This window comes from Dermochelys coriacea, chromosome 1 (genome assembly GCF_009764565.3).
Source record: "Dermochelys coriacea isolate rDerCor1 chromosome 1, rDerCor1.pri.v4, whole genome shotgun sequence".
NCBI lineage: Eukaryota > Metazoa > Chordata > Testudines > Dermochelyidae > Dermochelys > Dermochelys coriacea.
The window spans coordinates 220,417,499-220,432,172 of NC_050068.2; the positions used below are offsets into that span (position 1 = coordinate 220,417,499).

The 14,674-nt window shown below is 44.3% G+C and overlaps 1 protein-coding gene across 1 annotated transcript in view; it reads left to right on the forward strand.

Annotated features, from left to right (window-relative positions):
* GALNT8 (polypeptide N-acetylgalactosaminyltransferase 8) overlaps positions 1-14,674 on the forward strand; it is a 57,697-nt gene that overhangs the window by 28,422 nt on the left and 14,601 nt on the right. The window contains exons 2-4 of the mRNA XM_038401144.2: positions 2,272-2,438; positions 8,194-8,377; positions 10,776-10,973. Coding sequence (XP_038257072.1) covers positions 2,272-2,438; positions 8,194-8,377; positions 10,776-10,973 — 549 coding nt within the window. The remainder of the gene's footprint in view (positions 1-2,271; positions 2,439-8,193; positions 8,378-10,775; positions 10,974-14,674) is intronic.

The window sequence follows — 14,674 nt, forward strand, 5'->3', positions numbered from 1 at the left end:
GCTGGAGGCAGCTCAGGGCTGGGGCAGGGGGTTGGGATGCAGGAGGGGTTGCAGGCTCCAGCTGGGGGTGTGGGCTCTAGAGTGGGGATGAGGGGTTTGGGGTGTAGGAGGGGGATCTTGGCTGGGGCATGGGGTTGGGGTGTGGGAGGGGGTGCAGGTTGCAGGCTCCAGGAGGGAGTTTGGGTGCAGGATGGGGATCCCACCTGGGGCAGGGACCTGGAGTGTCAAAGAGGGTGAGGACTCCGGCTGGGGATGCAGGTTCTGGAGTAGGACCAGGGATGAGGCGTTTAGGGTTCAGAAGGGAGCTCAGGCCTGGGACAGGGGGTTGGGGCACAGGGAAGGTTGTGCGCTCTGAGCTCTGGGTGGCTCTTACCTCAGGGGTTCTAAGCTACACACTGCAGGGAAAAGCAAGCTGTGTCCAGGCTGGGGTGCAGAGCTACATGTCTCAGTGAAAGGCAGGGGAGGCAGCGGGGAAAGACGGAGCCTTTCCCTGCTGCTATAATCTTTCCATGAGGTGGGGAAAGGCTCTGGCAGGCAGAAGGTGGTGGGACCTTTTCCCACTGCCTCTCCGTTGCCACAGTGTTCCCTGGGAATCACTGCAGCAGTAGGGAAAGGCTCCCATAGCTCCCTGCTGCTGGAGCCCTTCCCCACTGCAGAGAATCTTCCCCACTGCCCTTAACTGCTGCCTCCCCAGAGTCTTTCGCTGTGGGAGGAAGGGCTCCAGCAGCAGGGAGCTGCCAGAGCCTTTCCTCACTGCCCCCCACCCCCTCCCAGCCAAAACCTGTCCCTGCTGCTGGAGTCTTTCACTGCAAAGGGGAAGGAGTCCAACAGTGGGGAGGCAGCAGGACACAGCACTGCTATGAATAGCAGTGTAGATGGGGAGGCAATGCTTGGGCGAGGAGAGAGCCATGTTAGGAGATGTACTCAGGTACATATCCACACCTTTCAGGTGTGTGTCTACTCTACTCGCATAAGCCCTGCCTCACCAGCTACACTGCTATTTATCCCTGTGCTAGGGGAGCTCTATGCATATGTACACTACATGCTGCCGAAAGACGCATGCAGCATAGACTTACCTTTTAATGTGCAACAACAACCGAGAAAATGTATAAGCCACCAGCTTTCTAAGATGGGGCCAGGGAATAATGAGTTACGTATTTTCATGCCATTATATAAACCATGGGTCAGTCCTCACTTTGAATACTGTATCAAAGTTAAAAAAATGCAACAAACACAGAAAGCACCAGAAAAAGGCAACAAAAATGGCCAAAGGCCTAAAGAGGTATCCTGCATTTGCAAGTTTCCATATACAGAGAGGAAAAACTAGAGCTGGGATTTTCAAAGATGTCTATGGGAGTTAGGTGCCCAAATCCCAGAGAATGTCAATGGGATTTATGTGCCTGATTTCTTTAGGCTCCTTTGAAAAACCCCAGCCTAAAGCTAACATTTTCAATCTTAGCAGCCTCAGTGCATAGGTAGGCAGTAACTGGCCTGATTTCATCAGGGCTGAGCACCCGCAGGCCCTGCTGGCTTGGCACCTTCTGATTAAATCAGACCTCTTTTACCTAAGTGGTTAAATATGGATATAGGTGCCTAATTGTCGGGACCCAGCTTTGAAAATGTTTTGTCTAAGACAATTGTTGGTGGAAAGGAGACAAATAAGAAGAGGTGATCGAGCTACATAAACTTCCATGCTAAAATTAAGATTAAGGAAACCTTAAAGCTGAAAACAGTGGTGAGAAGGCAATGTGGGAAGATCAAGGTGACTCCGCCCTTTATACCCTTTGTTGGAGGCATGAGGAAGTGCAGGGCCCATGCTCCATCCCAACTTGTCACTCAAGTCCACCCGGCACACGCATACCTAAGTGGGATTTGTGCAATCACTTAAGAAGAAATGTAGAATTAAAGTAAAATGGAATTACTTTGAATCTACTCCAACAGAGAGAAGATCAGCCCTTTAGATTTCACTGAAATTCACGTGGCTGTGTTTAAACACTCACGATTTCCTCTGGCAAAGAATACTTGCCTTTCTGTGGAGGGGCAAGACCTTTGCAAACACAAGGGCCTGGTTCTCAGTTATGTGAAAGCCCCTTTACACAGAATCAGGCCCTCAAGGCTCTTTTTCATGGGTAGCCAGTGTTCAGAACAAATTATTTCCCGCTTTGTGCTAGTTGTGCATAACCCTGAAGATGAAGATGCTCCCTTCACTTGGCTGCTTCTCTATTGGGTCTTTTCAGGAATCCTGCTAATATTCTTCTCACTCTCTTACAGCTGTAAAAAGAAAAAATATTCCCACGACCTCCCGACACTTAGTGTCGTTCTCATATTTATGAATGAGGCAATGTCGATCATCTTGCGTGCAATTACCAGTATAATTAACCGAACTCCTTCTCATTTGCTGAAAGAAATTGTCCTGGTAGATGATTACAGCTCAAATGGTAAGTTAAGGCAGAGACATCTTCATTTGTTTCTGGGTGCCCCTTGAAGGTGACAAACCATGTTTTAACAGTGCAAAGTACTGAGTCTGACTTTGCAGCCTTTTTTAGTAGCTGTTTTATGATTTTAACATCATTTTCCACCAACCCAGTTACCTGTCTAAACCCAAACTGCACTGGAAATTACTTAAGCTCATGCTCATTGAACTGCAGCCCATTGTCAGGATTACAATATTAGATATAGTCTAGCAAAAATAGATTTGACAATCACCAGTTTAGCTGTAGTATCTTCCAGTAAGGCTATCTCTGAGAAGTGAGTGAAATAATCTAGGACAAGTACATAGTTTTTTCCAGTCAACATAAACAAATCTATGCCCACTGTGCTCCAGGAGACTAGTTTTTATGGCTCTTTTGCTTGACATGGCCTATATTTTTAGCATATGCAACAGGCCTTGACAGATTCCTCAATATTGCTGTTCATTTGAGGCCAGTAATAAATTGTCTCTCACCCTTCTCTTAGATTTTTTCAATCATTAAAAGACCATCATGTAGCCTTTTAAACTTATTTTTCTGTAACAGTTTAGTAATCCCATCTAGGACTGAAAACTTCCCCTGAATCAGTGAAAGGGGCTGGGAACATGCTATCCCAGCTGTTCTGTTCCAATAGCCTTAATTATTTTCTGTAGAGTCTCATTCCGAGCAGTAGCTCTGGCAATCACAATCCACATTTCATGTGAGATTGGACAGGGTTGTTTTTTTCCCAAACAGATTGACCTATACAATGTCTAGTTCTGGACTTGCTCCACTGCATTTTTTTTGTCAAATGTTCTAGAGTGTGTGTGTCTGCAGAGACCAAATTGCTCCCAGTTTTGTACTGAATTTACAAATCAGACATTTGTAACTGAAAAAAGCAATCTCTGTATTCCCAGGGAGTTGTTTGCCAGACCCCTTTTGATAATGGTAATAAGTGGTATATGGTCAGTTTCAGCTAACACCTGTGTCCCATAAATAAAGACATGGAACGTTTCACACTCATGAATGAAGGTCAAAGCCTCTTTCTCTATTTGGGTGTAACTGATTCTCAGTTTTTGTAAGTGCTCATAACACATAAGCCGCTGCTCTCCAATTTTGACCATACTTCTGTAGGAGGATTGCACTCTTACTCTCCTTGGAGGTGCCTGTGGACAACTTAGTTTTGTGCTTAGTGTTCTATTACCTCAGGGTTGGGGCCTCTTTAATTAATGCCTTCAGTTTCTCAAACTCTTTATTAATATTTGCATCCCGTGTCCACTGGACATCTGCGCACAACAGTGTTCTCAGTTTGCTGGCTTGACCAGATACATTAAGGACAAATTTCACTGTGTTGTTCGCTGTTCCAAGGAATCATTGTATCCCTTCCTTGCCTGTTGTCTGAGGTAGCTCTCTTTTCATCAGTCCTGTTGAAGCTGTTTCTATTGTATGAAATACTTAATCACTGGAACCTGGGTCTCACAGGTGGGTGACCTAGCCACTAGGGTATAGAGTCATTGTTACTCTCTTCCTGGCCCAATTAATATTTAAGAATGTTATACACACCTTCAACAGGTGAGATTGAGATAGATCTACCCCAGAATACCCTATAGCCCAGTCATTAGGGCACTGTCCTGGGAGGTGGGAGACCTGAATTAAGTCCAATGAGTGCTCTAACCATTAGGATATAGAATATAAGGGGACATCCTTCTCAGTTTTGTGCAGTAGGTAACCTATGAGAACTCCTGTTGGATTGGGCTTTGCAGGCAAGATAGATGTAGGAATGCCCATTCTGAGGATCCTACTGGGGTTTAGGTGCTGAGCAGCTCAGTGGCATCAGTACTTGGGTGGCTTTGCAAGTGTCTGTTGTCAGAAATGTAGGCATCTAGAGGATTTCACTTGCAGAAACTTAGGTGCCTAGGGAATTTAGGAGCCAACAGGCTTAGGTGACATCTAAGTAGGGTTTTGGAGGATCTAAAGTTTGGATTTAGACACCTAAAGTGGCATTTAGATGTTTAAATCTCTTTATGGATCTTGCCCCAACTTTCTCCCCCAGATCAAAATGTCATGTATGCAAACATTAGTACCCTCTAGACCATCAAAAAGTTGTATTTTCTAGGTATCAAACACAAACCAAATAGCATTCTACAGATATAGTGTCTGCCAAAGCGAGTGTTGACTGCACAGTCATGTGCTCTGTTTTTCTAAGGGAACCTGATAGAATTCTGCTGACATATCAGGCATAGAAGAATATTTGGCAACAGCCATCTCTCCAAAAATGTCTCACTTTGTAGGTAGTGGAAAATGTTCCCTTTTCACATATATTTTAAAATTATTTTGGGTCTGTACATAAGCGAAGGGTTTCATCTTTTTCTCTACCATTACCAACAAATGTACCCATTCCAGTGGCCCCTACTTTCTCTATGATCCCCGGAGCAATGAGCCTATCCAGCTCCTTTTTTAGCCTCTGCCTCTTGGGTAATGAGAAGTGTCCTAGGAGTGTGAATTGTGGCATGGGTTGGGCTCTTTCAATTATATTCTGTACTCTGCTGAGAGCTTTCCTATCCTCTAGAAGGAACCTTCAAACTGTACCTTAATTGTTTTGGTCCCTTGTCTCGCCAGTCTCTCCTCTTGATGGGACCAAGGGTTTGACATGTTTTAACCCAATAACAGGTTCTTTTTTCCCCGGTAATATTGCATGCTGTATCTCTTCCAGTTTATTTACCCATACATCAAGTTTGTATATTCTCTAAGTGAGGATCAGCTCACCATTGTAAACCCTGTGTTTTACAAGTCCAAAAGTTTATCCCTTCCACATACAGGAGAAGGGCCAATAAAAGATATTACCTTATCTACATTATCTCTCCTCTCTTGGATTGGACATGGCTACAACACTGCGAACAGCTGTGTTTTAACTGTTTATCTTTCACTACCTGTGAGTTTTTGTGTGTGTGCTAGTAACACTTTCTGGCAACATGGCTTGTGCAAAAGTATACAACTTAAAATTAATAAATGTCCCATTTGCTTTCAGATTGGCAGGCCAGAATCTTGTGCTGCAATCTTGTCCATTACTCCTAGGAAGAATTCAGCTGAGCTAGTGGTGCTGTCAATGTCTCCTTGTCCACGCTATGCACCATCTGCTGGCGTTTGCAAACTCTTGCAAAATGATGTGCTCTATTGCAGTTCTTGCATCTTTTCTCATATGCTGGGCATTGTTTTGGCTTGTGCTGGTTGTCACCGCGTGTGCAGCTCCATGTACTGTTTTTGCTGGACTCTGACTTTGAAAGCCACGTGCCTTTCTGCCTCAAGTGTCTTTTTGTGTGTCACGGGGTCCACTCACCAAAGGTGGTGCCTCCTCCTGGCCACTCTGGGGATTAGCTGATTCCAGGTCCGACACCTCCTTTCTGCTTCTTGCCACGCACCCTGCCTTCTCTTCCTTGCTCTCAGCGAGGCAAGATGCTTGGTGTTTGTGGCTTAGCCCTCCATTCAAGTCACATGTGTCTTCCCCTTCCAGGGTATCAAACTCTTCCAGAGTGAACTGTCCCAGGCAGTCTTCTTTCCACTGCCTGGTCTATGCCACTTCCCTAGTGGCTGGTAGAGGAACCCGGGCCTGCCTTCTGCTCCAGGTTCCAGCCCAGGGAACCCTCTAGCCAGCATCCAAGGACTGTTCCGTCCTGGACATTACTTCCTGTTCCCTGAGCCTTTCCTTACTTTCTGGCTTTTCCTCTTTCCCTGGGTTTGCCAGCCCCACCTTCCAGGGAGTAGCTATAGCAGGGGTAGGCAACCTATGGCACGTGTGCCAAAGGCGGCATGCAAGCTGATTTTCAGTGGCACTCATACTGTCTGGGTCCTGGTCACCGGTCCAGGGGGCTCTGCATTTTAATTTAATTTTAAATGAAGCTTCTTAAACATTTTAAAAACCTTATTTACTTTACATACAATAGTTTAGTTATGTATTATAGACTATAGAAAGAGACCTTCTAAAAATGTTAAAACATATTACTGGCACGTGAAACCTTAAATTAGAGTGAATAAATGGAGACTCGACACAACACTTCTGAAAGGTTGCTGACCCCTGAGCTATAGGTTACTTGACTCTATAGCTCCAAACATACCTCCCTTCTCCTAGGGAGTGACTGCAGACTGTGGTATTTTGGATTCTCTCTATCATGTCCACAGTGTCAGAGCACTGTCCACTCTCATTCTGGACTGGGTGACTTCTGTTGTTTGCAAATTTCCAGTTGCTTAGTCAAGGATTAATTCTGGGTTTCCCAGTAGTGTCTCTCTGAGTTTTTTGTTCCAGATGTCAACCGCAATCAGGTCCTTTGTTAGAAGCTTAGGTGGGAGCTTCTGCCTCCAAAATTGCAAGATTGTCTTTTCAGCTTTAGTTCATTTGCAAGCTCTTTATAGTTTTACTTTCTTTTTGTACCCTCAGGTTAAAAACATCTCTACCCTAGGTCTCATTTTTACATGGAGTGCAGAACTCCTCAAATTTCTGTACTGCACCTTCATAGCTGGTCCTCTCTGCCAGAACTGAACACCATTGAATGCATCAAGTGCATCACAACCTGCTATTGTCAGAAATAAGGCTACATTCTATTTTCCTTTTCTCAGGACTTCATTGCTTACAGATGCACAGTGAAGTGCTTCTTAATTCTCTTCTGATTGACTTCCGTGTTCCCGGAGAGTTTTAGCTCTGGTGGAGCTTTTAACTGCTCCAATCTTCCACGCAGATTACTTTCTTTAATTTCTATTTACTCCTGGTGCCATGTGATTGCTCTGAACCCAAAGTGCTTGAATTGTTCTGAACCCAAAGTACTTGAAAGAAATCCTCTGTATTCAGTGACACAGTTCCCAATTGCCTCTGCATAACAGAACATGGGTTCTATGGCACCCTGCTCCCTGCAAGCTGCCTGTCTTTGAAGCTAAGCCACTTAATGGTACAGTTCCCAATGCCACATGGTGTACTGGGATATAACTATGAGATGAAAGCAACAAAGTGAACATTTAAGCTGATTATCTGGATAAACTTCCTGATGGTGATATTTTAGGCTGAGGAACAGGCTCCCTGGAGAAGTAATGGAAGCCTCATTGCTCTTAAAATTTGACTGGACAAAGCATTAGGAAATCTACTGTAGGGAACAATCCTGCACTGGTCCACAAGGAGATGGACTGGTTCATCCATGGATCTTTTCCATTTTGAATTTCTATAATTTTCTAGGTAGATCCTTCTTATTTCTTCCTGTGGAGAAGGAAATGGTGGCCCCATGTCCCAGGAGAGCACATCCCTACTCATATTACATAGACTCGTGTTTAGCATTTTCTTGTTGGTATATTCTTTTGCAGGTGCAGTTAACTGTAGACACAAATGCTAGCAGTTAGACATCTAATTGCCTGCTCTTTGGGAACAATCAGGTATTTAGAGGTGTAATGTCTGGTATATGTGCCCATAATTATAGTGGGTGCAATTAAGTTTGGGCACAAAATTGTGGCCTCCAAAATAGAAGCTGGGTTTAAAAATCAGTCCATTAAGTCCTGGATGAGCTGTTACCCTAGGTCAAGGTTTACTTCCTGAGGAGTTCTTCTGAGTAACCAAATAATTCTAGCCATTATTTCTGAAGGAAGAAATTTATAGTGATGTCTGGGCTGGGAGAATCTGGAAAAGGTGTTATCTAATTGGTCTTTTCTGTTTTCCATTAATTTCGATTAATTGGAAAAAATCCCCTAAAATGTGCCATACTATTTTTAGAGGATCTAAAAGGAAATTTGGATGAACAGATAAAAAAATACAATGCAAAGCATCCTGGATTGCTAAAAATTGTGAGGCATCAGAAGAGAGAAGGCCTAACACAAGCTCGGATTTCTGGCTGGGAAGCGTCTACTGCTGATGTTGTTGCAATCTTGGATGCCCATATTGAAGTAAATGTCGGATGGTAAGATCATGAGGGAATTGTTTTCTGGGAGGGAGGAGTCTAACTGTGGAGCTCAGGTGCATGGCTTTGCTTCTACCTAACCAAAAAGTGTCATTGTGTACAGGGCTGGCCTTAGGGAAAATGGTGGCCTGGGTGAACCCCCTGCAACTTCAGCTCCTTCCCCAGCTGGGAGCCAGTTTGACCTGCCCACCCCCTCCACCAAGCTGGGCCATGGCGCCCCTGTGCCCATGGTGCCCTGGGCGGTCACCCACATCATCCACCCCGAAGGTCATCCCTGATTGTGTATGGCAAGTAGAGGCCACCAGCTGGATGTTTACTTTTGATTGGCAAAGGGATGCCCTGGTTTGGAAAAGAACTGGCACATTCAAATTAGGGAAGCAATCAAATAACAGAATAGGCTATTTAGAGAAGTGCAGGCAAGTAGCGCCCAGCTTCTTTGTATCTGTATTTGTGGGCAGGACATTGTCTCCCTTGTGCATACACATACAAAAGGACACTGAATCAGAACTTATGCAGATTGTTTTCTTTCAGTACCAAAGTCCTGATCTATTTCTTTCTAGGTACTTTAAAGAGCAATAGCATCCATCGACTGTTAAATACGAGTTAAACCAAACTAATGTGTACTTGTGGTCTATTTAGCAGGTTAATTATTATTGCCAATTAATGATTGCATATAGTGATATAGATGTGCATGGCTCATTAAAAAGAGAACTGAGACAAGGTCCCTGTTAATAGGTACTTATAATATAGTTTAGATCAGTGTATTTACCCTCCCTTTCTGTACCATATCTCTCTAACATACATCTACCCTGGTTGGTTGGGTTCAGTGCTTGACCACTCCCCACATTGTTTCACTTCCCTAGTGGACAGCGTTTCATCTCTGAGATTGTGTTGCATCTCTAATCTCTCCCTATCCCGTGCTATGGTGGCCTTATTCGTCACAGATAGAACAACAAGGGACTCCTCCTATTTGTTGTTGTTATTTTTATTGCAATAGCACCTAGAGGCCCCAGTCAGGGATCAGCGCCCCATCATGATAGGTGCTGTGCATACACAATGAAAAGAAGGCCCCTGCCCCCAACAGTTTACAATATAAATCTATGGTGAGAGGCAACATAGTGGTATAACAGACAGGCAAGGTAACAGAGAGGTGATTATGGCTAGAGTAATTAGCAATGGTTATGGTGCATGAACTGCTGGGATGGCTCGGAGAAAGTGTAAGGCTACTAGAGAGAGAGATGGATTTGTAGTACATAAAACCTGTGTGACTGGGATCCCAGTGGGGGCCCTCTGTGGTCACTCAGTTAGGGTGAACTGCAAAGAATAGGGCAGACAATCCCCCAAAAGCTGGTGGACATTCCAATACTTAGCCAATACCAAGCCAGCATAAAACAGTTTCTTTTATACCTTACTGGTTACTCAGAAGTTCAAACAACACAGTTTCCTTAAATGATCCAGCCTCAGGCCTCCATCCAGGTACCTACATCAAATATGATGAAGATTTCTGAAAATATTATTTCATCATATAAAAGAAAAGGTTCTACCAATCCCAAAGGATTCGACACATTGCCTTCCAGGTTAATGAATGTTTTAGGTCTTCCCCAAATACATGCATACGGCCAATTCTTATTAACTAAACTAAAATGTATTAAAAAACAAAAGAGAAAGAGAGTATGGTTAAAAGATCAATATACGTACAGACATGAGTTCAGTTCTTAAGATTCAGATTCATAGTAGAGATGGTGAGCTTTGTAGTTGCAAAGAGTTCTTTCAAAAATAGTGCATAGGTTATAGTCCAATGTTTATATTTCAGAGAGATCCAGTTAGAACTGGGATCTCAGTCCTTATGGCCTAAGTTTCCCCTGTATGAAGCCTTAAGCAGATCTGAGAGGAACAGAATCAGGACCCAAGGGTCTTTTATACAATTTCAGGTCCTTTTTTGACAAGTTGGAGTTCCTCTGGAAACAAAAAATAATTAGGATGACTTTGAAGGAGATCCCTCACCGGTATTTAGCTATATGAATTAAACATGAAGCAATGTACTTGTTCCTCCACCATTCACAGTACATTTCAAAGAGAGATGAATACAGAGATATCCCATGTTTACCATTCATTTAAATGTCAGGATGTTCTTTTGATCTTCTGAACTAACAGAATACATCATACCCAGGGACTGTTGATTACATTTTTGATCCTACTCATATATATGTAAATACATAAAAATACAAACATTATCTCCCCACATGTTTTTAAGGGTTGTTTAATTTGCAGGATGTTTAACCCTTTCTGGCCATCCATCACAACCTGTCATTGCTTGGTAGAGCTGAGTCAGGAGCCAAGGTTCATCAGGTCCATACTTGCTGCAAGGTGAAAATAACGTATTTGTTCATTATCTTAGGGCTGAACCTATTCTGTCTCGAATCAAAGAAGATCGCACTGTTATAATATCTCCAGTATTTGACAATGTTCGCTTTGACGACTTTGAACTTCTTGAGTATGCTGTGGCTGCAGATGGATTTGACTGGGCACTATGGTGTCTCTATGAACCATTACCAAGGGAATGGTTTGAGCTCAAAGATGAAACGGCTCCAGTCCGGTAAGTCTGAATAGTATTCTTGAGGGAATAAAGACCCCAGACATCTGACATGTTTTTAGACTCACCTTTAAAACTAACAAGGATAGGGTTTTCTCACGTGGGTGGGTAAGATATCTGCAAAATGCAGGCGAGTTGAAACTTTCACTGATCTGAAAGTGGTGTAGTAACATTAGAGATCTCATGTTGTCCCATATGGTCTGTGTAAAAGACTGGGATCCAGGCTCTCTCCTGCATTCTAAATCTGGTCCTAAACATTTCTCCCTCTGCAATCTTGGGCAAATCATTTAATCTGTCTGTCCAAGTTTCCCTAATAAGGTTCCTTCCCCACTCTGAACTCTAGATTACAGATGTGGGGACCTGCATGAAAACCTCCTAAGATTACTTTTACCAGCTTAGGTTAAAACTTCTCCAAGGTACAAACTATTTTACCTTTTGCCCTTGGACTTTTGTTGCCACCACCAAACCTCTAACAGGGTTTTTTATTAGGAAAGAACCGTTTGGAAACATCTTTCCCCCAAAAATCCTGACCAAAACCTTACACCCCCCTTCCTGGGGAAGGTTTGGTAAAAAATCTCACCAATTTGCATAGGTGACCCCTGGATCTTAAGAACCATGAAAAAGCATTCAGTTTTCTTAAAAGAAGAATTTTAATAGAAGAAAAGGTAAAAAGAACAACCTCTGTAAAATCAGGATCATAAATACCTTACAGGATAATTAGATTCAAAACATAGAGAATCCCTCTAGGCAAAACCTTAAGTTACAAAAAAACATAAAGATAGGAATATCCATTCTATTCAGCACAGCTTATTTTCTCAGCCATTTAAAGAAATCATAATCTAACTCATATCTAGCTAGATTCCTTACTAATAATCTCTCTGGTCACTCGATTACAGACCTAAGAGTGGCTATTCTTCAACAAAAAAAACTTCAAAAACAGACTCCAATGAGAGACTGCTGAATTGGAATTAATTTGCAAACTGGATACAATTAATTTAGGCTTGAATAGAGACTGGGAGTGGATGGGTCATTACACAAAGTAAAACTATTTCCCAATGTTTATTCCCTCCCGCCCCCCCCCACTGTTCCTCAACGTTCTTGTCAACTGCTGGAAATGGCCCACCTTGATTATCACTAAAAAAGGTTTTCATCCCACCCCACCCCCACTCTCCTGATGGTAATAGCTCATCTTAAGTGATCACTCTCCTTGCAGTGTGTATGGTAACACCCATTGTTTCATGTTCTCTGTGTATATAAATCTCCCCACTGTATTTTCCACTGAATGCATCCAATGAAGTGAGCTGTGGCTCATGAAAGCTTATGCACGAATAAATTTGTTAGTCTATAAGGTTCCACAAGTACTCTTTTCTTTTTGTGAATACTTACCTACTGTCACAGTTGAGAGTTAGCTGTACCTCTGGCTCTTCTCTAGGGGTATGTCTGCACTGCAGTCAGACACCCATGACTGGCCCATTCCAGATGATTTGCGATTATGGGGCTTGGGCTAAGGGGCTGCTTAGTTGTCATGTAGACATTACAGCTTTGGCTTCAGCCTGAGCTCTAGTACCCTCCCATCTCATCCGGTCCTAGAGTCCATGGTCCAGCCCAAGCCTGATCATCTACACCACAGTTAAACAGCCCCTTAGCCCAAGCCCCATGGGATCAGCCATGGGTTTTTAATTGCAGTGTAGACATATTCTATGTCTGCCTGAGTGCAACCTCTCCAAGTGACAGGCCCTGTGCCTTTTCTTTACCTCCTTGTGGTGGAATCTCACATTTCTCCTACTCTGACAGGAGTACCAGATTACCTGAAGACCAACTGACTCCTCAGCAGGCCCGATTGGCTTCAAGCCCTGCAATTCTTCCCTTGGGAAGCTGTGGCCAGTATATGACTAGAGTGATGTGAAACAGTCTTTTCGAAACAAAAAATTGTTTCATCATAACAGCAGTAACACAGCATAACAAGAAAAGGGTTTTGACACAACAGTGTACATGCATAACTGTCTTACCTACAATTTAGATAGGCCTAGCTTACCAAAATACCCCCACTTCTGGGTCTGGGGTTCAGTCTTCTTCTCCACTGTCCCTGTGTCTCTCTTAATTTTGGTCAAAACAGTTTATATATCTTGCTGGGTTGCTCTGAGGTAACATCACAGTTCATAGCTCTTGATGTTTGCTGAAGAACATTTATCTGGGCCTTTCCTCCCTTTCCTGAGATCTAGCCCCTTATAACCATGTAGCAAACAACATAATAACAAAGAAATAGAACATTCATGAGATATGACAGGCATCTTCCAAGTCCTTCACACCTACCTCTAGGGTTGCCAACTTTATAACTGCACTAAACTGAACACCCTAGCACCGCCCCTTCCCTGAAGCCCTGCCCCCTTATGCCGCCCCCATTCACTACATTTCCCCTCCCTCGATGGCTCTTCTTTCCCGTCCTCACTCACTTTCACTGAGCTGGGACAGGGGGTTGGGGTGCAGGAGCAGGTAAGGCCTCTAACTGGGGGTGTGGGTTCTGGGGTGGAGCCGGGGATGAGGGGTTTGGAGTGCAGGAGGGGGCTCCGGGCTGGGGCGGAGGTTGGGGCATGGGCTTCCTCTGGCAGCTCCCAGTCAGTGGTGCTGCAGGTCTAAGGCAGGCTCCCTACCTGTCTTGGCACTGCGCTGCACCCCAGAAGTGGCCAGCAGGTCTGGCTTCTAGGAAGGGGGTGGGGGAGGGCAGAAGGCTCGGCGTGCTGCTCTTGTCTGCAGGCACCGCCTCCCCAGCTCCCATTGATCGCAGTTCCCAGCCAATGGGAGTGCAGAGCTCAGGGCGGGGGCAGCATGCAGAGTCCCGTGGCCTCCCTGCGTAGAAGTCAGACCTGCAGGCCACTTCTGGGGTGCAGCACGGTGCCCGGACAGGTAGGGACTAGCCTGCCTTAGCCCCTCAGCACCACCAACCAGACTTTTAATCCCACAAGGATCCCGTTTCAACTGGGCATTCTGGTCGAAAACCAGACACCTGGTCACCCTACCTACCTCACATGAGGTGGTGTGAACACTCTCTTTTAAAGTAGTGCATTTTGGAGATGAAAGTCATTATGTACATTATGTCAGCGGGACTGCTATGGGAACGTGCATGGTCCCTCAGTATGCCAACATTTTTATGGCTGACTTAGCTTCCTTAGTTCTCGTCCCCTAACACCCCTGCGCTACATTAATGCCATCTTCATCATCTGGACCCATGGGAAGGAGGCTCTTGAGGAATTCCACCAAGATTTCAATGATTTCCCCCCTACCATCAACCTCAGCCTGGACCAGTCCACACAAGAGGTTTACTTCCTAGACACTACAGTGCTAATAAGCGATGTTCACATAAACACCACCCTTACCGGAAACCTACTGACTGCTATACTTACCTACATGCCTCCAGCTTTCATCCAGACCACATCACATGATCCATTGTCTACAGCCAAGCTTTAAGATACAACCGCATTTGCTCCGATCCCTCAGACAGAGACAAACACCTAAAGAATCTCTATCAAGCGTTCTTAAAACTGCAATACCCACCTGGTGAAATGAAGAAACAGATTGACAGAGCCAGAAGGGCACCGAGAAGTCACCTAATACAAGACAGGCCCAACAAAGAAAGTAACAGAACGCCACTAGCTGTCACCTACAGCCCCCAACTAAAACCTCTCCAGTGTATCATCAAGGATCTA